This window comes from Oncorhynchus mykiss, chromosome 9, assembly GCF_013265735.2.
Source record: "Oncorhynchus mykiss isolate Arlee chromosome 9, USDA_OmykA_1.1, whole genome shotgun sequence".
Taxonomy (NCBI): Eukaryota; Metazoa; Chordata; class Actinopteri; order Salmoniformes; family Salmonidae; genus Oncorhynchus; species Oncorhynchus mykiss.
This window is the reverse complement of record NC_048573.1, coordinates 58,878,782-58,906,645: the sequence shown is the minus strand read 5'-3', so window position 1 is coordinate 58,906,645 and position 27,864 is coordinate 58,878,782. Positions and strand designations below refer to the sequence as shown.

Genomic DNA, 27,864 nt, shown 5'->3' with positions numbered 1-27,864 from the left:
TCTGATGGTGTCATTTTGAGGTGTTTAAAAAACAGGAAATGTTGATGCAAGTGAGCGAGATACAGTAGGGTTGTAAACAGACAGGAAAATATGCCGTCACACAGAGAGTGGGAGTAGTAAACAGATAGATGTAGAGGGACAGAGAGAGGGGGGTAGAATGATAGGGGGAAAGAGAGAGAGAGAAAGAGAGGGGGAAGAGAGAGAGAGAAAGAGAGGGGAAAGAGAGAGAGGAGAGAGAGAGAGGGGGAGAGGGGGAAGAAGAGGGGGAGGGGGAAGAAGAGAGAAAGGGGGATGGAGAGAGTCAGATAAAGAGAGTGAGGGAGTCAGCAAGAACGAGAGGGAGAATGGGGAAGGGAGAGCGAGCGAGTGAGAGTTGTTTGGAGAAGGGGGAGAAAGAGAAAGGGGTAAGGGGACGGTGGTACTTTGTTTCATTCGTGACACTCAGAGCCTCCCAGTCAGTGTTATTCTGATTTCTCTCTCTCTGGTTCTCTGGTTGGATTGGCATCACCCTGGGCTTTTCTTCCTGGCTACACTACGAGGACCCACTGCATCTCCAAGGAAATGTGTGCAGGCAGATGCACTGTCTGTCTGTGTATGTATGTGTGAATGAGTGAGTGTGTGCCTGTCTCTGTTAATGCATTCCTGGCTGGATGTTTGCGCTGTGAGTGTTTATGTGTCAGACGAGGAAGAGGCAACAGGGCTACCGTTGGGGTTCTGCAGTGTGAGTGACCTAGCTAGGGTCCAGTGTCTCCCGTGTAGCCGGGTAGGAGCTCTGTCCTGCTCTTCTCTCCGCCTGGCCTCCATGAGTTTATCTGAGGACACACATCTCCTCCCTGGAAGGTAGGTTCCATAGAAAGGCACGGTGTGGGCTGCATGGTGTGGGGCTTTAGGCAGGGTGTGGGGCTGGTTGCATGGCGGATCCTGTCGGTCTACTGTCAGTTCAGTGTTGGGGATTAGAGGATTACAATGCTGGTTCAGGGTATCACTGTTGCTGATGCAGCTCGCTCTCTCCATCTGTCTGTCTGTCTGTCTGTCTGTCTGTCTACCTTCTTGTGCTCTCTCAAAGATGTTATAGTTTAAGCAATAAAGCCCGAGGGGGTGTGGTATATGTTCAATATACCACAGCTCAGGGCTGTTCTTAGGCACGATGTGAGGCGGAGTGCCTAGATACAGCCCTTAGCCGTGGTATATTGGCCATATACCATAAACCCTGTGGTGCCTTATTGCTGTTAAAAACAGGTTACCAACGTAATTAGAACAGTAAACATGTAGTTTTGCATCATACCCGTCTCATATATCACGGCTTTCAGCCAATCAGCCTCCAGGGCTCGAATGACCCAGTTTATAATGGTTAGTTTGGTACTGCTATAATTAAGTGTTTGTGACATATCACCTGATGTAATATTGTTGTCAGGGGAACGGCTGAAAAAGCAGGATTCAAAAGTGTGTCAGCAGTGCTGTATGTGTCCATGCATAAGTTAATATAACTGGATGTTATCCAATAAGGTTGAAGCACTATCTGGAGTAGATTTAGATGTTCTGTGTTGTGGGTCTCTACTGATTAGATCAAGGCAACAATGGACTGTGTCTAGCTGGACTTTTGTAGATTGCATATTTCATAAATGAAAAACGTAATGGCAGATGTTAGTACTAGCTTTTAGATTTCATGGACAGTTGCATGCTCCAATCTTACATAATGTCTGCTCACAAACATGAATAAAACCATTACACGCTTATTGACTGTGAATGTGGATAACTAACTGTGAATGCTGCATAACACCTGCAGTCTCCCTGACTACAAAACAAAACATTACCTCTCCTCTCGGTAGAAAGAAAATCCACTCCTCACCTCTTCGGGACCTCAATATGGGTGATATTGCCAAAGATAAGTGGGGCACTGATGCAGTGAACCCCCAACATCTGACCTCTCCACTGTCCACTGGCAAAGGATTCAAGCAGAATAATAACCTGAAATTGCATGTGAAGATCCACATGGGAGAAACCATATCATTGCAATCTTTGTGACAACTTTTCCAGCACTAGCACCCAGTCATGACTGAGTGGCTTGAGAGACTCAGTGGTATGAGAGGAGGCTGTTTTTGAGATGATGAGGAGGAGAGCATTTGTTAGATGAGAGGAGGAAGAGGAGGCCGTTTTTTTATGGCTGATAAGATAAGGTAGGCCCTACTACATCGTAAAGCCCATTCAAATCATGTGTTTATAATAATCTAACGTAAAAGAGACATCACACCACATGCATACTAGGCAACCAGAGGGTTGACCCACGCTCCGGGTCATATTTAGATTCATGACTATGACTAACGCGACTACATACAGTAACTGCATATATATTTTTCATATGCTGACAGACACCAATTTCCAGCTGAGTATAGGCTACATGCAGTCGCAGCATTTGCTGGCCTATAGCCAACACTCTAGTCAACAATAACCCCATCAATCATATTCAAAACCAACCATCATAACTGGCTTTGACCTCCAAAATGCAATGATCCATTCTAATGCAAGTGAAAACAAAATGAAAGGCATCCAGATGGACCGTATCATATGATTACCGTCTGAGCTGTAGCTCGTTTATAACTACAGCCAAGATGGAGACACCGTTTGAAGGTCTTGGCAAGGTTTTTTTATGGATGCTCTGCAAGCATAATCGTGTCACCGCTCACATGCTCATTCATGCGGCGAATGCCTCACAACCAAAATTGCACTGTACACGGCCACCACCATGCTTCAACAGGCACTGATTCCCCAGTTATCTCTGCTGAGTCAAAACAATCACACTGTTTGAGCGACATTTCTCATTAAAGTGGAGTCTTACGTCAGACTGAATCAATTTACCTGAAGGGGAAAAGGGAACGTTTGACAGACATCCAGCCAACAGTAAGATGAGAGCATCAGACAGACATAATCAGACCCCAGTGTCTGGAGTCTGGACCTTCGTCTCCGGAAATCAAACTCAAGTGTTTTAGAGACAACAGTCACAGAGCAAAAGAGAAAGTCTGAGAGTCACTGAGAAATGCAGGCAGATGTGACCATTCAATCACAGGGTTCAGTGTCTCTGCAATTATCAGCATTACTGGCTGTGTTCAAACAGGTAGAGACTAGAGACACATATAGGGAGATACAGGAAGGCATAGATACATTATGAAAAACAACACAGTAGTGTGTCAATTGTAAATCATTGATTTTCAATATGTGTGCAGGCCAATCTAAGTTTGGTTTGGATGTCTAAACTGGCTCTGTGGCAACGTCTAAAATGATAACCCATTTCCTATATAGTGCACTACTTTTGACAAGGGCCCAGTAGACAAGGGCCCACAATGCATATATGTAAACAACAGCTGGTGCATGATATCTAAAGAAGTCTCGAGGATTTGCTCACCTGAGGTAGAGTATCTCATGATATGCTGTAGACCACACTATCTACCTAGAGAGTTTTCATTTGTATTTTTCGTAGCTGTCTACATACCACCACAGTCCAATGCTGGCACTAAGAACGCACTCAATGAGCTGTATTCCACCATAAGCAAACAGGAAAACACTCATCCAGAGGCCGAACTCCTAACAGCCAGGGACTTTAATGCAGGGAAACTTAAATGTTTTACCAAATTTTTATCAGCATGACCACCTTTACTCCACACACAGAGACGTGTTCAAAGCTCTCCCTTGCCCTCCATTTGGCAAATCTGACCATAATTCAAGCCTTCTGATTCCTTCTTAAAAGTAAAAATTAAAGCAGGAAGCACCAGTGACTCGGTCAATAAAAAAGTGGTCAGATGAAGCAGATGCTAAGCTACAGGACAGTTTTGCTAGCACAGACTGGATTTGTTCTGGGAATCTTCCTATGGCATTGAGGAGTACACCACATCAGTCATTGGATTCATCAATAAGTTAATCGATGACGTCGTCCCCACAGTGACTGTCGCTTTCAAGGAGCAGGACTCTAACCCGGAAGCTTATAAGAAATTTCGCTATGCCCTCCGACGAACCATCAAACAGGCAAAGTGTCAATACAAGACTAAGATCGAATCATACTACACTGGCTCCGACGCTCGTCGGATGTGGCAGAGCTTGCAAACTGTTACAGACTACAAAGGGAAGAACAGCCAAGAGCTGCCCAGTGACACAAGCTTACCAGACGAGCTAAACTACTTCAAATCAAATCAAATGTATTTATATAGCCCTTCGTTCATCAGCTGATCTCTCAAAGTGCTGTACAGAAACCCAGCCTAAAACCCCAAACAGCAAGCAATGCAGCTGTAGAAGCACAGTGGCTAGGAAAAACTCCCTAGAAAGGCCAAAACCTAGGAAGAAACCTAGAGAGGAACCAGGCTATGTGGGGTGGCCAGTCCTCTTCTGGCTGTGCCGGGTGGAGATTATAACAGAAAATGGCCAAGATGTTCAAATGTTCATAAATGACCAGCATGGTCAAATAATAATAATCACAGGCAGAACAGTTGAATCTGTAGCAGCAGCACGGCCAGGTGGACTGGGGACAGCAAGGAGTCATCATGTCAGGTAGTCCTGAGGCATGGCCCTAGGGCTCAGGTCCTCCGAGAGAGAGAAAGAAAGAGAGAAAGAGAGAAAGAGAGAATTAGAGAGAGCATACTTAAATTCACACAGGACACCGGATAGGACAGGAGAAGTACTCCAGATATAACAAACTGACCCTAGCCCCCCGACACATAAACTACTGCAGCATAAATACTGGAGGCTGAAACAGGAGGGGTCAGGAGACACTGTGACCCCATCCGATGACACCCCCGGACAGGGCCAAACAGGAAGCACAGCCCCCACACCACTAGAGGGATATCTTCAACCACCAACTTACCATCCTGAGACAAGGCCGAGTATAGCCCACAAAGATCTCCTCCACGGCACAACCCAAGGGGGGGCGTCAACCCAGACAGGAAGACCACATCAGTGACTCAACCCACTCAAGTGACGCACCCCTCCTAGGGAAGGTATGAAAGAGCCCTAGTAAGCCAGTGACTCAGCCCCTGTAATAGGGTTAGAGGCAGAGAATCCCAGTGGAAAGAGGGGAACCGGCCAGGCAGAGACAGCAAGGGTGGTCTCTACTTCTATGCTTGCTTCGAGGCAAATAACACTGAAACAGGCATTAGAGCACCAGCTGTTCTGGACGACTGTGTGATCACACTCTCCGCAGCCGATGTTAGTAATACCTTTAAACAGGTCAACATTCACAAGGCCGCAGAGCTAGACGGATTACTAGGATGTGTACCACGAGCATGCGCTGACCATCTGGCAAGTGTCTTCACTGACATTTTCAACCTCTCCCTGTCCGAGTCTGTAATATCAACATGTTTTAAGCAGACCACCGTAGTCCCTGTGCCCAAGAACACTAAGGTAACCTGCCTAAATTACTACCAACCAGTAGCACTCACATCTGTAGCCATGAAGTGCTTTGAAAGGATGGTCATGACTCACATCAACACCATTATCCCAGAAACCTTAAACCCACTCCAATTTACATACCGCCCTAACAGATCCACAGATGATGCAATCTCTATTGCACTCCACACTGTCCTTTCCCACCTGGACAAAAGGAAAACCTATGTGAGAATGCTATTCATTGACTACAGCTCAGCATTCAACACCATAGTGCCCTCAAAACTCATCAATAAGCTAAGGACCCTGGGACTAAACACCCTCTGCAACTGGATCCGGGACTTCCTGACGGGCCGCCCCCAGGTAGTAAGGGTAGGCAACAACATATCCGCCACGGTGATCCTCAACACAGGCGCCCCTCAGGGGTGCGTGCTCTGTTCCCTCCTGTACTCCCTGTTCACTCATGACTGCACAGCCAGGCACGACTCCAACACCATCATTAAGTTTGCCGATGACACAACAGTAGTAGGCCTGATCACAGACAACGACGAGACAGCCTATAGGGAGGAGGTCAGAGACCTGGCTGTGTGGTGCCAGAACGTCAACCTCTCCCTCAACATGATCAAGACAAAGGAGATGATTGTGGACTACAGGAAAAGGAGGAAAATGAGGACCAAGCACGCCCCCATTCTCATCGATGGGGCTGCAGTGGAGCAGGTTGAGTGCTTCAAGTTCCTTGGTGTCCACATTACCAACATACTAACATGGTCCAATCACACCAAGACAGTTGTGAAGAGGGCACAACAAAGCCTATTCCCCCTCAGGAGACTGAAGAGATTATGGCATGGGTCCTCAGATCCTCAAAAGGATTTATACAGCTGCTCCATCGAGAGCCTCCTGACTGGTTGCATCACTGCCTGGTATGGAAACTGCTTGGCCTCTGACCGCAAGGCACTACAGAGGGTGGTGCGTACGGCCCAGTACATCACTGGGCCCAAGCTTCCTGCCATCCAGGACCTATATAGAAGGCGGTGTCAGAGGAATGCCCTAAAAAGACCCCAGCCACCCTAGTCATAGACTGTCCTCTCTGCTACTGCACTGCAAGCGGTACCGTAGCGCAAAGTCTAGGTCCAAGATGCTTCTAAACAGCTTCTACCCCCAATTCATAAGACTCCTGAACATCTAATCAAATGGCTACCCAGACTATTTGCATTGCCCCCCCCCCCCCCCCCACACCCCCTCTCTCTTTTACACCGCTGCTACTCGCTGTTATTATCTATGCATAGCCATAACTCTATCTACATGTATATATTACCTCAATTACCTCGACTGACCAGTGCCCCCGCACATTGGCTCTGTACCTGTACCCCTGTATATAGTCTAGCTATTGTAATTTTACTGCTTCTCTTTAACAAAATGTTACTTTTATTTCTTGCTCTTATTCGTATTTTTTCAACTGCATTGTTGGTTAGGGGCTTGTAAGTAAGCATTTCACTGTACAGTCTACACCTGTTGTATTCGGCGCATGTGCCTAATAAAATTTGATTTGATTTGAGAAAGTATTCAGACCCCTTGACTTATTCCACATTTTGTTGTGTTACAGCCTGAATTCTAAATGGATGAAATCTTTTTTTTATCACCCATCTACACACAATACCCCATAATGAAAAAATGTTTTTCAAAATCTTTGCACATTTATTGGTAATTAAATATAGAACGTAGCAATAACCACCAACCAACTTGACAGAGCTTGAATCATTTTTTAAAGAATAATGTGCAAATATTGTACAATTCAAGTGTGCAAGCTCTTAGAGACTCACCCAGAAAGACTCATAGCAGTAATCGCTGCCAAATATCTATTGGTATTTCTGTATTGCTGCTATGAGTTTTGAAAGGGATGACACACGTCACATTGGTCTGTAATGAAGCTTTCCAATCTACTAATTATTCAACATGTTAAAAAAGGACCGAGAGGTTTTGGTTGTTGGCCTTAAATTTAAAAAAAAAACAAGAGATGAAATATTCATGTCAGACGGCGCCTGGGATGAGACGTGAGTGAGAGGGTCTTTTTGAAGTAGCATCATGATGGAGTTCTTATTGGTGTCTTTGTTAGAGTAGCAAAGCCTGGCTGTCTCTGTCTTTGAAAGAACACCCTCAGTCTCCGTTGTATGTAACATTTGAATGTTATAAGTAGGCCAATGATGTGAACTCAATGATCTTGGTGCTTGGTGTGGTTTAAATAAAGAAAACCTTCTTGTGATGGTTAATAGTTATGGCACACATGGTTTAATTTACCCCTGGCTCAAGTACCCAAGTGAGTCACTAGATAAACACTAAACTGACTTGAGATGAAATTAAAGATATAGGTAGGTATGACTAAACATGTTTGTTTATATTCACATTTTTCACCCACAAATTCATAAAGGTGAAATATGACTGATACATTAAACATACACAGTTCCATGCGTTGTCATGACACGACCAGCAAATTCAGACAACCAACCCATTTGCTAATGGTCTGTCAAGCATCCGCGTAACATTATAGCCTACATGTACCTGAACATATCTCATAGGGTTGTTATGCAATCCTGTGGAACATAATGTCAGTCTATTGGAAATTGATATTCAGGTCAAGGGGAAATGTACTGAGTAATGAGTTGTGTAGTGTTCCTCCTACCAGACTCAATTTCTGAGAATCACTATGTTATTATAGCCTTCCTTATACGGCACCGATGTTGTAATACATTAGAAGCATTTCCTAGAGTTGTGGTGACGTAATTATGTCTTGCTGTGTAAGATATTAAAATACTGATTGGAGCATGGCAACACGTTCAAGGACGCTCCCTATACGATTGAAAGGTGACCTAAAGGTTTATTTTTAACACAGTTCCCTATTGACTCTGCTGTCTGTCAGACTGGGAACGTAGCACTTCATATTAGGGTGTACTTTATAAAGGGGTTATAAATAGCTTATAACCGGGTCAGTTCTTTATAGATAGTTAATAATCTGATAGGCAATAAACTTATCCTATCCTTTATTCAAGTTCAGTTACTATATATGCCCTAGAAAAGTAAGCACACTTGGTAACTTACATAACCTCAAACCCATAAGGAGGGATGCTTGGTAACCTACATAACCTCAAGCCCATAAGGAGGGATGCTTGGTTACCTACATAACCTCAAGCCCATAAGGAGGGATGCTTGGTAACCTACATAACCTCAAACCCATAAGGAGGGATGCTTGGTTAACCTACATGACATCAAACCCATAAGGAGGGATGCTTGATAACCTACATAACCTCAAACCCATAAGGAGGGATGCTTGGTAACCTACATAACCTCAAGCCCATAAGGCGGGATGTTTGGTAACCTACATAACCTCAAACCTCTAAGGAGCGATGCTTGGTACCTACATAACCTCAAACCAATAAGGAGGTATGCTGGAGGAAGACAGCAGAGGGAGCACGCCCCCATCCACATTGATGGGGCCACAGTGAAGAAGGTGAAAAGCTTCAAGTTCCTCAACGTACACATCACTGACATTCTGAAATGGTCCACCCACACAGACAGTGTGGTGAAGAAGGCGCAATAGTGCCTCTTCAACCTCAGAAGGCTGAAGAAATGAGGCTTGGCCCCTAAGACCCTCACAAACATTTATAGACGCATCATTGAGAGCATCCTGTCAGGCTGTATCACCGCCTGGTACAGCAACTGCATCACCCGCAACCGCAGGGCTCTCCAGAGGGTGGTGCAGTCAGCCCAACACATCAGCGGGGACACACTGCCTGCCCCCCCAGGACACGTATAGCACCCAATGTCACAGGAAGTTTGACCTGTTCACCCTGCTATCATCCAGAAGGCGAGGTCAGTACAGGTGCATCACAGCTAGGACCAAGAGACAAAAAAACAGCTTCTATCTCAAGGCCATAAGACTGTTAAATAGCCATTACTAGCTGGTATCCACCCAGTACCCTGCCCTGAACTTAGTCACTGTCACTAGGCAGCTAGAACCCGGTTACTCAACCCTGCACCTCAGAGGCTGCTGCCCTACGTACATAGACATAACATCACTGGTCACTTTAATAATGGAACACTGGTCACCTTAATAATGTTTACATACTGTTTTACTCATTTCATATGTACAGTTGAAATCGGAAGTTTACATACACTTAGGTTGGAGTCATTAAAACTCGTTTTTCAACTATCCACAAACTTCTTGTTAACAAACTGTAGTTTTGGCAAGTCGGTTAGGACATCTAGTTTGTGCATGACACAAGTCATTTTTCACACAATTGTTAACAGATTATTTCACTGTATCACAATTCCAGTGGGTCAGAAGTTTACATACACTAAGTTGACTTTGTCTTTAAACAGCTTGGAAAATTCCAGAAAATGATGTCATGGCTTTAGAAGCTGATAGGCAAATTGACATCATTTGAGTCAATTGGAGGTCTATCTGTGGATGTATTTGAAGGCCTACCTTCAAACTCAGTGCCTCTTTGCGTGAAATCATGGGAAAATCAAAAGAAATCAGCCAAGACCTGAGAAAAATAATTGTAGACCTCCACAAGTCTGATTCATCCTTGGGAGCAATTTCCAAACACCTGAAGGTACCACATTTATCTGTACAAACAATAGTATGCAAGTATAAACACCATGGGACCACGCAGCTGTCATACCGCTCAGGATGGAGATGCATTTTGTCTCCTAGAGAGGAAGTGCAAATATGTCCCAGAACAACATCAAAGGACCTTGTAAAGATGCTGGAGGAAACAGGTACAAAAGTATCTATATCCACAGTAAAACTAGTCCTATATCGACATAACCTGAAAGGCCACTCAGCAAGGAAGAAGCCACTGCTCCAAAACCGCCAAAAAAAGCCAGACTACGGTTTGCAACTGCTCATGGAGACAAAGATCGTACTTTATGGAGAAATGTTCTCTGGTCTGATGAAACAAAAATAGAACTGTTTGGCCATAACGACCATCATTATGTTTGGAGGAGAAAGGGGGACGCTTGCAAGCCGAAGAACACCATCCCAACCATGAATCACTGGGGTGGCAGCATCATGTAGTGTGGGTGCTTTGCTGCAGGAGGGACTGGTGCATTTCACAAAATAGATGGCATCATGAAATAGGAAAATTATGTGGATCTAATGAGGCAACATCTCAAGACATCAGTCAGGAAGTTATAGCTTGGTCGTCAATGGGTCTTCCAAGTGGACAATGACCCCAAGAATACTTGGCTTAACGTTAAATGGCTTAACGACAACAAAGTCAAGGTATTGGAGTGGCCATTACAAAACCCTGACCTCAATCCTATAGAAAATTTGTTGGCAGAACTGAAATAGCGTGCAAGGAGTGTGCATGCAAGGAGGCCTACAAACCTGACTCAGTTACACCAGCTCTGTCACGAGGAATGGGCCAAAATTCATCCAATTTATTGTAGGAAGCTTGTGGAAGGCTACCGAAACGTTTCACCAAAGTTAAACAATTTTAAGGCAATGCTACCAAATACTAATTGAGAGTATGTAAACTTCTGACCCTGTAGTAACCAAAAAAGTGTTAAACAAATCAAAATATATTTTAAACTTTAGATTCTTCAAAGTAGCCATCCTTTGCCTTGATGACAGCTTTGCACACTCTTTTCATTCTCTCAATCAGTTTCATCTGGAATGCTTTTCCAACAGTTTGAAAGAGTTCCCACATATGTTGAGAACTTGTTGGCTGATTTTCCTTCACTCTGCGGTCCAACTCATCCCAAACCATGTCAATTGCCAGGTCGCAGTTAAATAAAGGTGAAATAAAATAAAAAAATAAAAATTGGGTTGAGGTCTGGTGATTGTGGAGGGCAGGTCATCTGACGGATCACTCTATCACTCTCCTTCTTGGTCAAATAGCCCTTACACCACAAATGATAGTCCCACTAAACGCAAACCAGATGGGAGTGTGTATCGCTGCAAAATGCTGTGGTAGCCATGCTGGTTAATTGTGCCTTGAATTCTAAATAAATCACAGACAGTGTCACCAGCAAAGCACCTCCACATCATCACACCTCCTTCTCCATGCTTCACAATGGGAACCATACATGCAGAGATCATCCGTTCACCTACTCTGCGTCTCACAAAGACGGTTGGAACCAAAAATCAGACCAAAGGACAGATTTCCACCAGTCTAATGCCCATTGTGTTTCTTGGCCCAAGCAAGTCTCTTCTTATTGGTGTCCTTTAGTAGTGCTTTCTTTGCAGCAATTCGACCATGAAGGCCTGACTCATGCAGTCTCCTCTGAACAGTTGATGTTGAGATGTGTGTCAGAACAGAAATTACAAGATTATGTTATAATGCTGTTATTGCATCAAATGGATGTTTTAAGAAACATAATAGGGGGTTCTTAGAACACTTTCATCGGTGTGTGTTCTCCTGAGGATGGCCCTCTGGGAGGCTTAAAACTGAGAAAAAAAACGGAAGATTTACGATGTCTTTGGATGATAAGCCTAACAAGACCACATTCCATAGCATGAGTTAATGTTTCTGTTCTATAAGGTACCAGAGAGAGATGACTCCGGGGCCATACCCTGGTCTCTACATAATGAGAACAGTTTTACAGCAGATACTGTCTGCTGTGAACTATAAGTATCTTTCATACAAATCTTAACCTTGTGACCCATTCCATACACCTGTTGTTTGTCATGTAGACTGAAGGGGGTGTATCTTTGCTATATAAGGCCATGGTATCTTTTGTCGTTGGGATCTCAACGAATCACTTACGGGTGGTTTGTTGACAAGCTCCAATACTGCAGTAACTAAATAATAACGTTTACTTGTTTGAATAATTCCAATAATTTCACAACATCATCAAATCAAATGTATTTATATTGCCCTTCTTACATCAGCTGATATCTCAAAGTGCTGTACAGAAACCCAGCCTAAAACCCCAAACAGCAAGGTGGCTAGGAAAAACTCTAGAAAGGCCAAAACCTAGGAAGAAACCTAGAGAGGAACCAGGCTATGAGGGGTGGCCAGTCCTCTTCTAGCTGTGCCGGGTGGAGATTATAACAGAACATGGACAAGATGTTCAAATGTTCATAAATGACCAGCATGGTCAAATAATAATAATCACAGTAGTTATCGAGGGTGCAACAAGTCAGCACCTCAGGAGTAAATGTCAGTTGGCTTTTCATAGCCGATCATTGAGAGTATCTCTACCGCTCCTGCTGTCTCTAGAGAGTTGAAAACAGCAGGTCTGGGACAGGTAGCACGTCCGGTGAACAGGTCAGGGTTCCATAGCCAGAAGGCAGAACAGGGTTCCATAGCTATAGGCAGAACAGTTGAAACTGCAGGAGCAGCACGGCCAGGTGGACTGGGGACAGCAAGGGGTCATTATGCCATAATGAGGCATGGTCCTAGGGCTCAGGTCCTCCGAGAGAGAGAAAGAAAGAAAGAAGGAAAGAGAGAATTAGAGAGAGCATACTTAAATTCACACAGGACACCGGATAAGACAGGAAAAATACTCCAGATATAACAGACTGAACCTAGCCCCCCGACACAAACTACTGCAGCATAAATACTGGAGGCTGAGACAGGAGGGGTCAGGAGACACTGTGGCCCCATCCAATGATACCCCCGGACAGGGCCAAACAGGCAGGATATAACACCACCCACTTTGCCAAAGCACAGCCCTCACACCACTAGAGGGATATCTTCAACCACCAACTTACCATCCTGAGACAAGGCAGAGTATAGCCCACAAAGATCTCCACCACGGCACAACCCAAGGGAGGGCGCCAACCCAGACAGGAAGACCACGTCAGTGACTCAACCCACTCAAATGACGCAACCCTCATAGGGACGGCATGGAAGAGCACCAGTAAGCCAGTGACTCAGCCCTTGTAATATGGTTAGAGGCAGAGAATCCCAGTGGAGAGTGGGAACCGGCCAGTGGGAACCGGCCAGGCAGAGACAGCAAGGGCGGTTCGTTGCTCCAGAGCCTTTCCGTTCACCTTCACACTCCTGGGCCAGACTACACTCAATCATATGACCTACTGAAGAGATGAGTCTTCAATAAAGACTTTAAGGTTGAGACAGAGTCTGCGTCTCTCACATGGGTAGGCAGACCATTCCATAAAAATGCTTAGAAATTCTAGGGACAACTAGGAGGCCTGCGTCTTGTGACCGTAGTGTACGTGTAGGTATGTACGGCAGGACCAAATCGGAAAGATAGGTAGGAGCCAGCCCATGTAATGCTTTGTAGGTTAGCAGTAAATCCTTGAAATCAGCCCTTGCCTTAACAGGAAGCCAGTGTAGGGAGGCTAGCACCGGAGTAATATGATCACATTTTTTGGTTCTAGTCAGGATTTTAGCAGCCGTATTTAGCACTAACTGAAGTTTATTTAGTGCTTTATCCGGGTATCCCGAAAGTAGAGCATTGCAGTAGTCTAACCTAGAAGTAACAAAAGCATGGATACATTTTTCTGCATCATTTTTGGACAGAAATTTTCTGATTTTTGTAATGTTACGTAGATGGGAAAAAAGCTGTCCTTGAAACAGTCTTGATATGTTCGTCAAAAGAGAGATCAGGGTCCAGAGTAACGCCGAGGTCCTTCACAGTTTTATTTGAGACGACTGTACAACCATCAAGATTAATTGTCAGATTCAACAGAAGATCTCTTTGTTTCTTGGGACCTAGAACAAGCATCTCTGTTTTGTCCGAGTTTAAAAGTAGAACGTTTGCAGCCACCCACTTCCTTATGTCTGAAACACAAGCTTCTAGCGAGGGTGTGTCATCCGCATAGCAGGGAAAGTTAACATTATGTTTTCGAATGACATCCCCAAGAGGTAAAATATATATTAAACACAATAGTGGTCCTAAAACGGAACCTTGAGGAACACCGAAATTTACAGTTGATTTGTCAGAGGACAAACCATTCACAGAGACAAACTGATATCTTTCCGACAGATAAGATCTAAATCAGGCCAGAACTTGTCCGTGTAGACCAATTTGGGTTTCCAATCTCTCCAAAAGATTGTGGTGATCGATGGTATCAAAAGCAACACTAAGGTCTAGGAGCACGAGGACAGATGCAGAGCCTCGGTCTGATGCCATTAAAAGGTAATTTACCACCTTCACAAGTGCAGTCTCAGTGCTATGATGGGGTCTAAAACCAGACGGAAGCATTTCGTACACATTGTTTGTCTTCAGGAAGGCAGTGAGTTGCTGCGCAACAGCCTTTTCTAAAATGTTGGAGAGGAATGGAAGATTCGATATAGGCCGATAGCTTTTAATATTTTCTGGGTCAACGTTTGGCTTTTTCAAGAGAGGCTTTATTACTGCCACTTTTAGTGAGTTTGGTACACATCTGGTGGTAGAGAGCTGTTTATTATCTTCAACATAGGAGGGCCAAGCACAGGAAGCAGCTCTTTCAGTAGTTTAGTTGGAATAGGGTCCAGTATGCAGCTTGAAAGTTTAGAGGCCATGATTATTTTCATCATTGTGTCAAGTGATATACACTGCTCAAAAAAATAAACGGAACACTAAAATAACACATCCTACATCTGAATGAATGAAATATTCTTATTAAATACATTTTTCTTTACATAGTTGAATATGCTGACAACAAAATCACACAAAAATTATCAATGGAAATCAAATTTATCAACCCATGGAGGTCTGGATTTGGAGTCACACTCAAAATGAAAGTGTAATACAGGCTGATCCAACTTTGATGTAATGTCCTTAAAACAAGTCAAAATGAGGCTCAGTAGTGTGTGTGGCCTCCACGTGCCTGTATGACCTCCCTACAACGCCTGGGCATGCTCCTGATGAGGTGGCGGATGGTCTCCTGAGGGATCTCCTCCCAGACCTGGACTAAAGCATCCGCCAACTCCTGGACAGTCTGTGGTGCAACGTGGCGTTGGTGGATGGAGCGAGACATGATGTCCCAGATGTGCTCAATTGGATTCAGGTCTGGGGAACGGGCGGTCCAGTCCATAGCATCAATGCCTTCCTCTTGCAGGAACTGCTGACACACTCCAGCCACATGAGGTCTAGCATTGTCTTGCATTAGGAGGAACCCAGGGCCAACCGCACCAGCATATGGTCTCACAAGGGGTCTGGGGATCTCATCTCGGTACCTAATGGCAGTCAGGCTACCTCTGGCGAGCACATGGAGGGCTGTGCGGCCCCCCAAAGAAATGCCACCCCACACCATGACTGACCCACCGCCAAACCGGTCATGCTGGAGGATGTTGCAGGCAGCAGAATGTTCTCCTGAACCTGCTTTCATCTGTGAAGAGCACAGGGCGCCAGTGGCGAATTTGCCAATCTTGGTGTTCTCTGGCAAATGCCAAACGTCCTGCACGGTGCTGGGCTGTAAGCACAACCCCCACCTGTGGACGTCGGGCCCTCATACCACCCTCATGGAGTCTGTTTCTGACCGTTTGAGCAGACACATGCATATTTGTGGCCTGCTGGAGATAATTTTGCAGGGCTCTGGCAGTGCTCCTCCTTGCACAAAGGCGGAGGTAGCGGTCCTGCTGCTGGGTTGTTGCCCTCCTACGGCCTCCTCCACGTCTCCTGATGTACTGGCCTGTCTCCTGGTAGCGCCTCCATGCTCTGGACACTACGTGGACAGACACAGCAAACCTTCTTGCCACATCTCGCATTGATGTGCCATCCTGGATGAGCTGCACTACCTGAGCCACTTGTGTGGGTTGTAGACTCCGTCTCGTGCTACCACTAGAGTGAAAGCACCGCCAGCATTCAAAAGTGACCAAAACATCAGCCAGGAAGCATAGGAACTGAGAAGTGGTCTGTGGTCCCCACCTGCAGAACCACTCCTTTATTGGGGGTGTCTTGCTAAATGCCAATAATTTCCACCTTTTGTCTATTCCATTTGCACAATTGCCAGGTCGCAATTGTAAATGAGAACTTGTTCTCAACTTGCCTACCTGGTTAAATAAAGGTAAAATAAAAAATAAAATAAACAGCATGTGAAATTTATTGTCAATCAGTGTTGCTTCCTAAGTGGACAGTTTGATTTCACAGAAGTGTGATTGACTTGGAGTTACATTGTGTTGTTTAAGTGTTCCCTTTATTTTTTTGAGCAGTGTAGTACTAAAACACTTGAGTGTCTCTCTTGATCCTAGGTCCTGGTAGAGTTGTGCAGACTCAGGACAACTGAGCTTTGAAGGAATAAGCAGATTTAAAGAGTCCGTAGTTTGCTTTCTAATAATCATGATCTTTTCCTCAAAGAAGTTCATGAATGTATTACTGCTGAAGTGAAAGCCATCCTCACTTGGGGAATGCTGCTTTTTAGTTAGCTTTGCGACAGTATCAAAAATAAATTTCGGATTGTTCTTATTTTCCTCAATTAAGTTGGAAAAATAGGATGATCGAGCAGCAGTAAGGGCTCTTCGATACTGCACGGTACCGTCTTTCCAAGCTAGTCGGAAGACTTACAGTTTGGTGTGGCGCCATTTCCGTTCCAATTTTCTGGAAGCTTGCTTCAGAACTCGGGTATTTTCTGTATACCAGGGAGCTAGTTACTTATTAGATGTAGTTTTTAGGGGTGCAACTGCATCTAGGGTATTGCACAAGGTTAAATTGAGTTCCTCAGTTAGGTGGTTAACTGATTTTTGTCCTCTGACGTCCTTGGGTAGGCAGAGGGAGTCTGGAAGGACATCAAGGAATCTTTGTGTTGTCTGTGAATTTATAGCACGACTTTTGATGCTCCTTGGTTGGGGTCTAAGCAGATTATTTGTTGCAATTGCAAACGTAATAAAATGGTGGTCCGATAGTCCAGGATTATGAGGAAAAACATTAAGACCCACAACATTTATTCCATGGGACAAAACTAGGTCCAGAGTATGACTGTGACAGTGAGTAGGTCCAGAGACATGTTGGACAAAACCCACTGAGTCGATGATGGCTCCGAAAGCCTTTTGAGTGGGTCTGTGGACTTTTCCATGTGAATATTAAAGTCACCAAAAATTAGAATATTATCTGCTATGACTACAAGGTCCGATAGGAATTCAGGGAACTCAGTGAGGAACGCTGTATATGGCCCAGGAAACCTGTAAACAGTAGCTATAAAAAAAAGTGATTGAGTAGGCTGCATAGATATCATGACTAGAGGCTCAAAAGACGAAAACGTCTGGGTTTTTTTGTAAATTGAAATTTGCTATCGTAAATGTTAGCAATATCTCCGCCTTTGCGGGATGCATGGGGGATATGGTCACTAGTGTAACCAGGAGGTGAGGCCTCATTTAACACAGTAAATTCATCAAGCTTAAGCCATGTTTCACATCAAAATTATGATCAGTGATTAGTTCATTGACTATAACTGCCTTTGAAGTGAGGGATCTAACATTAAGTAACCCTATTTTGAGATGTGAGGTATCACAATCTCTTTCAATAATGTCAGGAATAGAGGAGGTCTTTATTCTAGTGAGATTGCGAAGGCGAACACCGCCATGTTTAGTTTTGCCCAACCTAGGTCTAGGCACAGACACGGTCTCAATGGGGAAAGCTGAGCTGACTACACTGACTATTCTAGTGACAGCTGGCTAACAGCTGCACCCTATTTCGTTGTGGAGCTAGAGGAGCCCTGTCTATGTTGGTAGAAAAGATGAGAGCACCCCTCCAGCTTGGATGGAGTCCGTCACTCCTCAACAGGCCAGGCTTGGTCCTATTTGTGGGTGAGTCTCAGAAAGAGGGCCAATTATGTACAAATTCTATCTTTTGGAAGGGGCAGAAAACAGTTTTCAACCAGCGATTGAGTTGTGAGACTCTGCTGTAGAGCTCATCACTCCCCCTAACTGGGAGGGGGCCAGAGACAATTACTTGATGCCAACACGTAGTTCTAGCTGATTTACACGCTGAAGCTATGTTGCGCTTGGTGACCTCTGACTGTTTCATCCTAACATCGTTGGTGCCGACGTGGATAACAATATATCTATACTCTCTACACTCGCCAGTTTTAGCTTTAGCCAGCACCATCTTCAGATTAGCCTTAACGTCGGTAGCCCTGCCCCCTGGTAAACAGTGTATGATCTAATACGTCTACTACATGTCTAATACATCTAATTAAGTTTAATACATGTGTCTGTTACTTGAACTCTGTGAAGCATTTATTTAGGCTGCAATCTGAGGTGCAGTTAACTCAAATGACCTTATCCTCTGCAGCCTCTGGGTCTTCCTTTCCTGTGACAGTCCTCATGAGAGCAAGTTTCATCATAGCGCTTGATGGTTTTTGCGACTGCACCTGAAGAAACTTTCAAAGTTCTCGATATTTTCTGGATTGACTGATTAATTTTAAAATGAATACATTTTTTCTCCCTTTCATGGTAGTTACAGTCTTGTCCCATAGCTGCACCTCCCGTACGGACTCGGGAGAGGCGAGGGTCGAGAGCCGTGCGTCCTTTAAACACAACCCAGCCAAGCCGCTCTGCTTCTTGACACAATGCCTACTTAACCCAGAAGCCAGCCGCATCAATGTGTCAGAGGAAACACTGTACACCTGGCGACCGTGTCAGTGTGCATTGCGCCCAGCCCGCCACAGGAGTAGCTAGAGCGCGATGGGACATCCCTGCCAGCCAAACCCTCCCATAACTCGGACGATGCTGGGGCAATTGTGCACTGCCCCATGGGTCTCCCGGTCTCGGCTGGCTGCGACAGAGCCTGGATCTCTAGTGGACCAGGATCTCTAGTGGAACAGCTAGCACTGCGATGCAGTGCCTTAGACCACTGAACCACTCGGGAGGCCTTGACCTTCATGTCTTCAAGTAATGATGGACTCTTGTTTTCTCTTTGAGCTGTTCTTGCCATAATATGGACTTGGTCTTTTACCAAATAGGGCTATCTTCTGTATACCACCCCAGCCTTGTCACAACACAACTGATTGGCTCAAATGCGTTAAGAAGGAAAGAAATTCCACAAATTAACTTTTAACAACTTGTTAATTGAAATGCATTCCAGGTGACTACCTCATGAAGCTGGTTGAGGGAATGCCAAGAGTGTGCAAAGCTGTCATGAATGCCAAGAGTGTGCAAAGCTGATAAGGGTGGCTACTTTGAAGAATCTCAAATATAACATATATTTTAATTTGTTTAACACTGTTTTGATTACTACATGATTCCATATGTGTTATATGATAGTTTTGATGTCTTCACTATTATTCTACAATGTAGAAAATAGCTTATTTCCTGCAATTTTACACATTTTTGGCATGTGGTGCAGAGAAAATGTTGCAGTTTTAAAGGTAATTCCAATGTGTATTCATGTGATATTTGAGTGACTCGAACATTACTACAAAATCGATGGGCTAAAAAACCTAACTAAAAAACGTTAGCTGAAATAGACTAGTTGATCTGGACATTTCTGAAAAGTTAATAGCTCTCTAAGGTATACAATGACTGTCATGACACGAGGAAAACTGATGGTGCACTACCCAATTTAGAAATTGCATCTTGTGCATTCTACTATTACAACTATCAAGAGTAAGTTGAAAGCCAGACTCAGTTCCTTAAAAAAACTATGTTTTCTGGAGGGGAGCACGCGCCCTCCCTGCCGACTCGTCGGGCCCCCACAGTTTGGGAACCACTGGTCTAGAGAGAGATTGTAGCCTCTGGAGGACTGGGAGGCCCACTCAGAACACAGTGGTGCTCCAGGGGCTTTGTGGTCTGTATGGAACATGTGTCTCTGATTACTCTGATATACAGTTTTGAGAATGACACAAATATTCGCTGCCTCAGTGTCTTTAGATATTTTTGTCAGATGTTACTATGGAATACTGAAGCATAATTACAAGCATTTCATAAGTGTCAAAGGCTTTTATTGACAATTACATGAAGTTGATGCAAAGAGTCAATATTTGCAGTGCTGACCCTTCTTTTTCAAGACCTCTGCAATCCGCCCTGGCATGCTGTCAATTAACTTCTGGGCCACATCCTGACTGATGGCAGCCCATTCTTGCATAATCAATGCTTGGAGTTTGTCAGAATTTGTGGGTTTTTGTTTGTCCATCCGCCTCTTGAGGATTGACCACAAGTTCTCAATGGGATTAAGGTCTGGGGAGTTTCCTGGCCATGGACCCAAAATATCGATGTTTTGTTCCCGAGCCATTTAGTTATCACTTTTGCCTTATGGCAAGGTGCGCCATCATGCTGGAAAAGGCATTGTTCGTCACCAAACTGTTCCTAGATGGTTGGGAGAAGTTGCTCTCGGAGGATGTGTTGGTACCATTCTTTATTCATGGCTGTGTTCTTAGGCTAAATGTGTGCCCACTCCCTTGGCTGAGAAGCAACCCCACACATGAATGGTCTCAGGACGCTTTACTGTTGTCATGACACAGGACTGATAGTAGCGCTCACCGGACAAGCTTTTTTCCGGATGCCCCAAACCATCGGAATGGGGATTCATCAGAGAAAATGACTTTACCCCAGTCCTCAGCAGTCCAATCCCTGTACATTTTGCAGAATATCAGTCTGTCCCTGCTGTTTTTTCTGGAGAGAAGTGGCTTCTTTGCTGCCCTTCTTGACAACAAGCCATCCTCCAAAAGTCTTTGCCTCACTGTGCGTGCAGATGCACTCACACCTGCCTGCTGCCATCCCTGTGCAAGCTCTGTACTGGTGGTTCCCCGATCCCGCAGCTTTAGAAGACGGTCCTGGCGCTTCCTGGACTTTCTTGGGTGCCCTGAAGCCTTCTTCACAACAATTGAACTGCTCTCCTTGAAGTTCTTGATGATCCGATAAATTGTTGATTTAGATACAATCTTACTGGCAGCAATATCCTTGCCTGTGAAGCCCTTTTTGTGCAAAGCAATGATGACAGCACTCATTTCCTTGCAGGTAACGTGGTTGACAGAGGAAGAACAATGATTCCAAGCACCACCCTCCTTTTGAAGCTTCCAGTCTGTTATTCGAACTCAATCAGCATGATCGAGTGATCTCCAGCCTTGTCCTCATCAACACTCACACCTGTGTTAACGAGAGAATCACTGACTTGATGTCAGCTGGTCCTTTTATGGCAGGGCTGAAATGCAGTGGAAATATTTGGGGGGGATTCAGTTCATTTGCATGGCAAAGAGAGACTTTGCAATTAATTTGAACACTCTTCATAACATTCTGGAGTATATGCTAATTGCCATCATACAAACTGAGGTAGTAGACTTTGTGAAAATTAATATTTGTGTCATTCTCACAACTTTTGGCCAAGACTGTACAGTCCCCTTAACACATCTACCCCAACATACTCCACATGGAAATCAACAGCTACTGGCTGAAGCGCACACATTCGAACTCTTAACAAAAGGCTTGGTTCAGTGCTCAACCCAGTTGTTGTTTCAATTCATTTCAAGGCCCAGTGCAGTCAAAGTTGTTTTTTTTCCTGTGTTTTATATCACATTGTACAACAGCTGATGAAACTAACACTGTACAATTGTGAACAATTTTGATCAGTGTTATTTCCTGATTGTAGATTGTATTTTCAACCAGCAACTAAGGACCATCAAATCAGCAGGTTTGCATGGGCAGGAGTTTTGGCTTTCCTTGTTGACATCACCATGCGGTACATTTTTTATAGACCAATAACAAAGAGCATTCCAAACCTCCAATAACAGCTAGTTTTCCCCTCCCCACTAAAACCACTCCCAAACAGTCCTAGCAAAATTCTTGCTTCAGAAATAGTGTTTACCCATTTTAACAGAAATCTTTCACAGTAAAGTAATTAATTGCTACCCAGAAATGATTTGATATATATAGTAAAAAGGCTGCATTGGGCCTTTAAACATTTCCAATTCTGATATTTATCCAAAGCAGATAAATGTAGACCAGATGGAACAACAAAAATAGTGTAGCGAATCCTTTGTTGTTGCTCACCTTCATGATCTTTTTGTCCACTCTCTGATGTTTTCCCTCCTCACACATTCACTGATTATTAAATTAGTTGATTCAAAGAGAACTTGTGGCTGTAATTAACGCTAGCAAACATTACGTAATGACATAATTGTCAATTAACTGTGCTACTGTTCTCTGACTAACAGCTACACTCCCTTCTGTCCACCCTCCTCCACTCCTTCTCTCTCTTTCTCCAGATGGGAAATGCTTCAGACACAGCCCTGTTTGTCTCCACAATCTCAAAGGAGCTTGACTTCCTCATGGGCACACTCTACAGCATATTCTGTGAGTTCATATTCACTGACAAGAGGTCATATTTACTCACTGTTTATCCATTCACAACAAATTCTCACATTTTAGTCAATTCAATTCCAACTAGCTAGTCATCCAGTCACAGCCACATGCAGCTCAAATTAAGAGAAAAGGCATATACAATCAATCCATTCACAGAGTACTGGATATGCTTTTATGCCTGGATGTATACCCTCCGATTTTCACATTCATAATTCTTCATCTATGTCTTCAGTTGTCCTTCTCTCTTTTTAATTTTATCATATTTCATTCTCTTTCTCTTGTAGGTGTTCTGTCTCTCCTGGGGAATGGCATCTTGATGCTTGTTGCGTATCGTAAGCGCTTGTCCTTGAAGCCGGCCGAGTTCTTCATCATTAACCTGTCCATCAGCGACCTTGGGATGACCCTGTCTTTATTCCCTCTGGCCATTCCCTCTGCATTCGCTCACAAGTTCGTCCTAATGAAGGAATATAACATTTTATAATGCCTAACTCTCATCTCTCTCTGTGTTATTCTGAGTTATGATATTGAAGGAATATAACATTTTATAATGCCTAACTCATCTCTCTCTCACTGTTATTCTGAGTTATGATAATGAAGGAATATAACATTTTATAATGCCTAACTCTCATCTCTCTCTGTGTTATTCTGAGTTATAATAATGAAGGAATATAACATTTTATAATGCCTAACTCTCATCTCTCTCTGTGTTATTCTGAGTTATAATAATGAAGGAATATAACATTTTATAATGCCTAACTCTCATCTCTCTCTGTGTTATTCTGAGTTATGATAATGAAGGAATATAACATTTTATAATGCCTAACTCATCTCTCTCTCACTGTTATTCTGAGTTATGATAATGAAGGAATATAACATTTTATAATGCCTAACTCATCTCTCTCACTGTTATTCTGAGTTATGATAATGAAGGAATATAACATTTTATAATGCCTAACTCATCTCTCTCTCACTGTTATTCTGAGTTATAATAATGAAGGAATATAACATTTTATAATGCCTAACTCATCTCTCTCTCACTGTTATTCTGAGTTATGATAATGAAGGAATATAACATTTTATACTGCCTAACTCTCATCTCTCTCCACTGTGTAGGTGGTTGTTTGATGAGATCACCTGTCAGTTCTATGCTATGTGTGGAGTTCTGTTTGGTCTGTGCAGCCTGACCAACCTCACAGCTCTCTCCTCCATCTGTTGCCTCAAAGTCAGCTTCCCTAACTATGGTGAGTTAGATGTCAATGCGTTAATCTCTGAGATGGTGAAATAGTCTGTTAAAACGGATGCTAACTAATTTGCCCTTTAGAGATGAATAAAGCACAATCTTATCTTATGTCAAAATGCACATTTCTCTGCCTTCCTTTTCCCCCTTTGTCCCATTTTCCATCCCCAGGTAACAAGTTCTCCTCGTCCCATGCCTGCGTCCTGGTGGTGGCTGTGTGGTGTTACGCCTCTGTGTTCGCCATCAGTCCCCTGACACAGTGGGGACACTACGGGCCCGAGCCTTATGGCACTGCCTGTTGCATTGACTGGCACGCGCCCAACCACCAGCTGTCAGCCCTGTCCTACATCGTCTGCCTGTTCCTTTTCTGCTACGCTCTGCCCTGCACCATCATTTTCCTCTCCTACACCTTCATCCTGCTGACGGTGCGCGGCTCTCGCCGGGCCGTCCAGCAGCATGTGTCATCCCAAACCAAAACCACCAATGCACACAGCCTCATTGTCAAGGTCAGAGGGTATCCCTGTGTCATCAGTCCAGTTCACAACAACAACAGTTCAGGGATTATGCAATTCTATGTGTGGATAGACGAGTATAGTTTGCAGGTTCTGTGGCAAAGTTATAATGCATTATACCGGCAGACTTTAAGTAAAGTAATATTGAACATTCATTTAATGTTTATGCCTATTTATATATGCAGAAATGTTTTTAATTATGTGTGTTTCTGAACAGTTGTCGGTAGCAGTATGCATCGGTTTCCTTGGTGCATGGAGCCCTTACGCCATAGTGGCCATGTGGGCGGCATTTGGTGATGCCACCATCGTGCCTCCTGCTGCATTCGCCTTGGCGGCCATCTTTGCCAAATCGTCCACCATCTATAACCCTATGGTCTACCTGCTGTGCAAACCCAACTTCCGCAAGTGTCTTTGCCGAGACACGTCCACATTCCGCAATAGGATCTGCAGGGGCAGCCCCCGGCCTGAACAGAAAGACCCCTTTGGATCCATATCACAACCATCCCAGAGAAACAACAAGGAAATGAGCATCTCATACGGACAGCCAGAGAGCCCCGTGGCTTGTCTGCACTGTGCTGAGGATGGAGCTCCTTGCCAAACAGGAACCACGTCCCAGAGGAGTGCCTGCATACTGACCGGCTCCACCTACGGCGAGGTGACTGTCAGTCAACTCTCTGCCAATCTGCAGGCTGATTTCCTCTAGTGTTGCATCAGAACTGCATCCTACCCTAATCGTTCAGACAGGGATGGCGAGATTGCCAGGTGGAAAGAGATGGCCAGGAAGGGAGAGACTGACAGTAAAATGGCAAAAAGTATTGGTTGAATCACATGTTGCAATCTGGCACACAAGCCAACATGACAGTATCTGTGTCAGTGAGATGATGGGCCCATCTTAACTCATCATTATTTTCTGACATCTGTATGTACCTCAGCAGCTGTTGCACTCATTCTTACCACAGCAAACAAGATAATATTGCTAGAGTCCAATGTCTTACAAGTTGGTCGCACAAGCATTTCGCTACACTCGCATCAACATCTGCTAACCATGTGTATGTGACAAATACGATTTGATTTGATTTGGTCAACCCAAACAACCAAGAATATTAAATTGTACAAGATGACAAAACACAAAAGTGTTAACTGAACTATTTAAATATATTTATAAAAGACAACATTTATTATTATTATTATTAAGTGCAGTGGATTTATCCAGGAAAATTATGTGGCAAGGAGACAGAACTAATGAAAATAGGTGCCCAATGATCCCACACATGATGCAATGTTCACATCTGTGTAGCGGGGGCGATATGAACATATTAAAGCTAATCATCATCAACTCATCTGGTTATACTGTGCCGGTGAAGAGAGAGACCTTGGCTGAATATTTCCTGACATATTTCCAATACATTGCTGATAGAATTGGGCTGTAAAGTAGCCCTGGTTTCCCTTCAGACCATTGTGTTGCTGTGCTGTAGACCTTGACGTGTATTTGTAATAAGAGAGCATATCTATAGTATCATTATGACCTTATTGTAACTGTGAAACAAATGTTTGAGGAAGTTGCTGTAATTATCAAATTTTATTACAAAACGTTGAAACAACCAGTCTGGTGCTTGGTTATAATTGTTTGAAATGTAACTCATGTTTCAAAATTGTAAATCAAAACTGGCATACCTTTTGTTCTAATGCGTCAGTAGGTTCAGACACTCTGGATGCCATGGGTCAGGTAAAAGAACCTCATGATTTGCAGTATTTCAGAAGTCTGTAATGACATTAGGTAAACCATCGTCTCTGCTTTTAAGGTCATATTAGTATCTGTGTCATTCAGAACTACAAACCTGTTTCAACAACAGTGGACAATGGACAGTTGGACGCAACAAACTGTGACTGAATATTTCATTTGCCTGTTAGCATGGTTCCAGGTTGATGACCTTTGGTGACCTTAATTGCCTTTGGCATTATCTGTTGAGCAGATCCAAAGAGCGGAACCAACAGAATCTCTGAGAACTTCTGTTTCAGATAATTCCAATATTACAAAGGCAGTTGTGATGCAACTCAAGTAATTCTGGCACAACATCAAGGATAGGTGGAAAAGTATTGCTATGGAACCTCAATTCACAACTTTCAAAATATGTTCCTTTTGATAGAATTTCCAACATATGCCTGCTAAATGCAGATAATATATATATTTTTTGGGAAGGGGAAAGTCTGTGAATCCTAAAATTAAATCAACATAAAACAAATTATTCTGGCAGGTGGTTTGACTGTGTGTTGGCATACAGCGTTTTGTGTGGAGTATTTTATGAGCAGAGTCAATCTAGCTAATCAGTCAGAAATCTCCATTCTCTCAAAAAGGGGTTGCGGTGATGGTGTGCAGGACATGACATCTCGGCTGCAGTCACCTCATTTTTCCACTTGTTTGATCTGAGATGAATCAGAGTGAACAGGAATTTGCATTTTGTACGAAAAGTGGTAATTCTATATGAGTGCCCCGCATAGTTGTGTTTCTTAAGGCCTACAACAACCCCACTGACTTTATCAAAGCTGACAGACTAAATAATAATGAGTGGTTCACAGTGAAAGCAGTTACATAACAAACAGATGTAACTCTAACATGCAGTGAAGCTCAACATCTGATTAGGTCATTTTTTGTCATGCGTACATACTGGACAAGCTTCCCCACTGTTACAATTCTTACATTAGTACAGTAAAAAGTATTAAACGTAGTGGAAATTAAAAACATGCAAAACAGACAGTCACGCTGTCTTTGTAAGATACCTTGCTACTCATTAAATACAAGCTGATTAATCTGGCTATTTACCATTTGTTTCAAAATGAACTGCAGTGAACCATTCAAGACGTTCATCCCTTTCACTCCCTTCCCTCATCACTGTTCACTCCCTCTCAACTGCTCTTTCTTTTTCCTCCCATCTCCCTTTATTATCCCCCTCTCTACACTCTCCCTCTGATGAAACCCTCAAGTGATTATAGTGGGTCATGGGGTTTGGATCCTCTTGCTACACCAGCTGTTCCAGAGCTTCTGACTGCTCATGGCACACAGTCAGCGCACAATGCAAATTTATTTTGGCGTGTTTATTTCTCAGCCTGCTGTCCACGCCTCAGAAGATACTGGGGGGCATTTCTGCTCTGGTGTGTGGTGTGTGTGTGTACGCTGGAGTTGGTGTGTGTGTTTGTGTGCGTGTAAATGAGTAATTCCATTTCGCCTTGTATTTATACAAATGTCAGTTATATAATTAGTATGTCAGTAGTAAGGTTTGTCCTGCTCACTTGACGGGTGGCTTGGACTTCTTCAGATAATATTTTTTTTAGGGGCTTATTTGAGTACCTCAGTGAGTCATTCATGCTATTTCATGTGCTTTTAAGTTACTGAAATAGTAGTAGAGGGAGATGTATTTCAATGAAGTCAAATTAAGAAACAATACAGTTTCTACGGCCCAGACGAGAGCACAAAACATTACTAAAGAGGTATCATTTATAAGCGACAGGAAAAAGAAAGTCTAGGATTTACCGAGGCAAGAGAGTAACAGTGCCCCCAGCTGGT

General features: G+C 43.7%; 1 protein-coding gene across 1 annotated transcript; it reads left to right on the top strand.

The window, feature by feature from the left end:
• Window positions 1-348: 348 nt before the first annotated feature.
• On the top strand, window positions 349-27,097 carry LOC110532501 (opsin-5). The gene is made up of 6 exons (XM_021616462.2): window positions 349-840; window positions 22,457-22,544; window positions 22,838-23,000; window positions 23,667-23,794; window positions 23,962-24,296; window positions 24,520-27,097. The coding sequence occupies exons 2-6, from the start codon at window positions 22,457-22,459 to the stop codon at window positions 25,003-25,005; spliced, it is 1,200 nt and encodes a 399-aa protein (XP_021472137.1). The 5' UTR covers window positions 349-840; the 3' UTR covers window positions 25,006-27,097.
• Window positions 27,098-27,864: the final 767 nt, after the last annotated feature.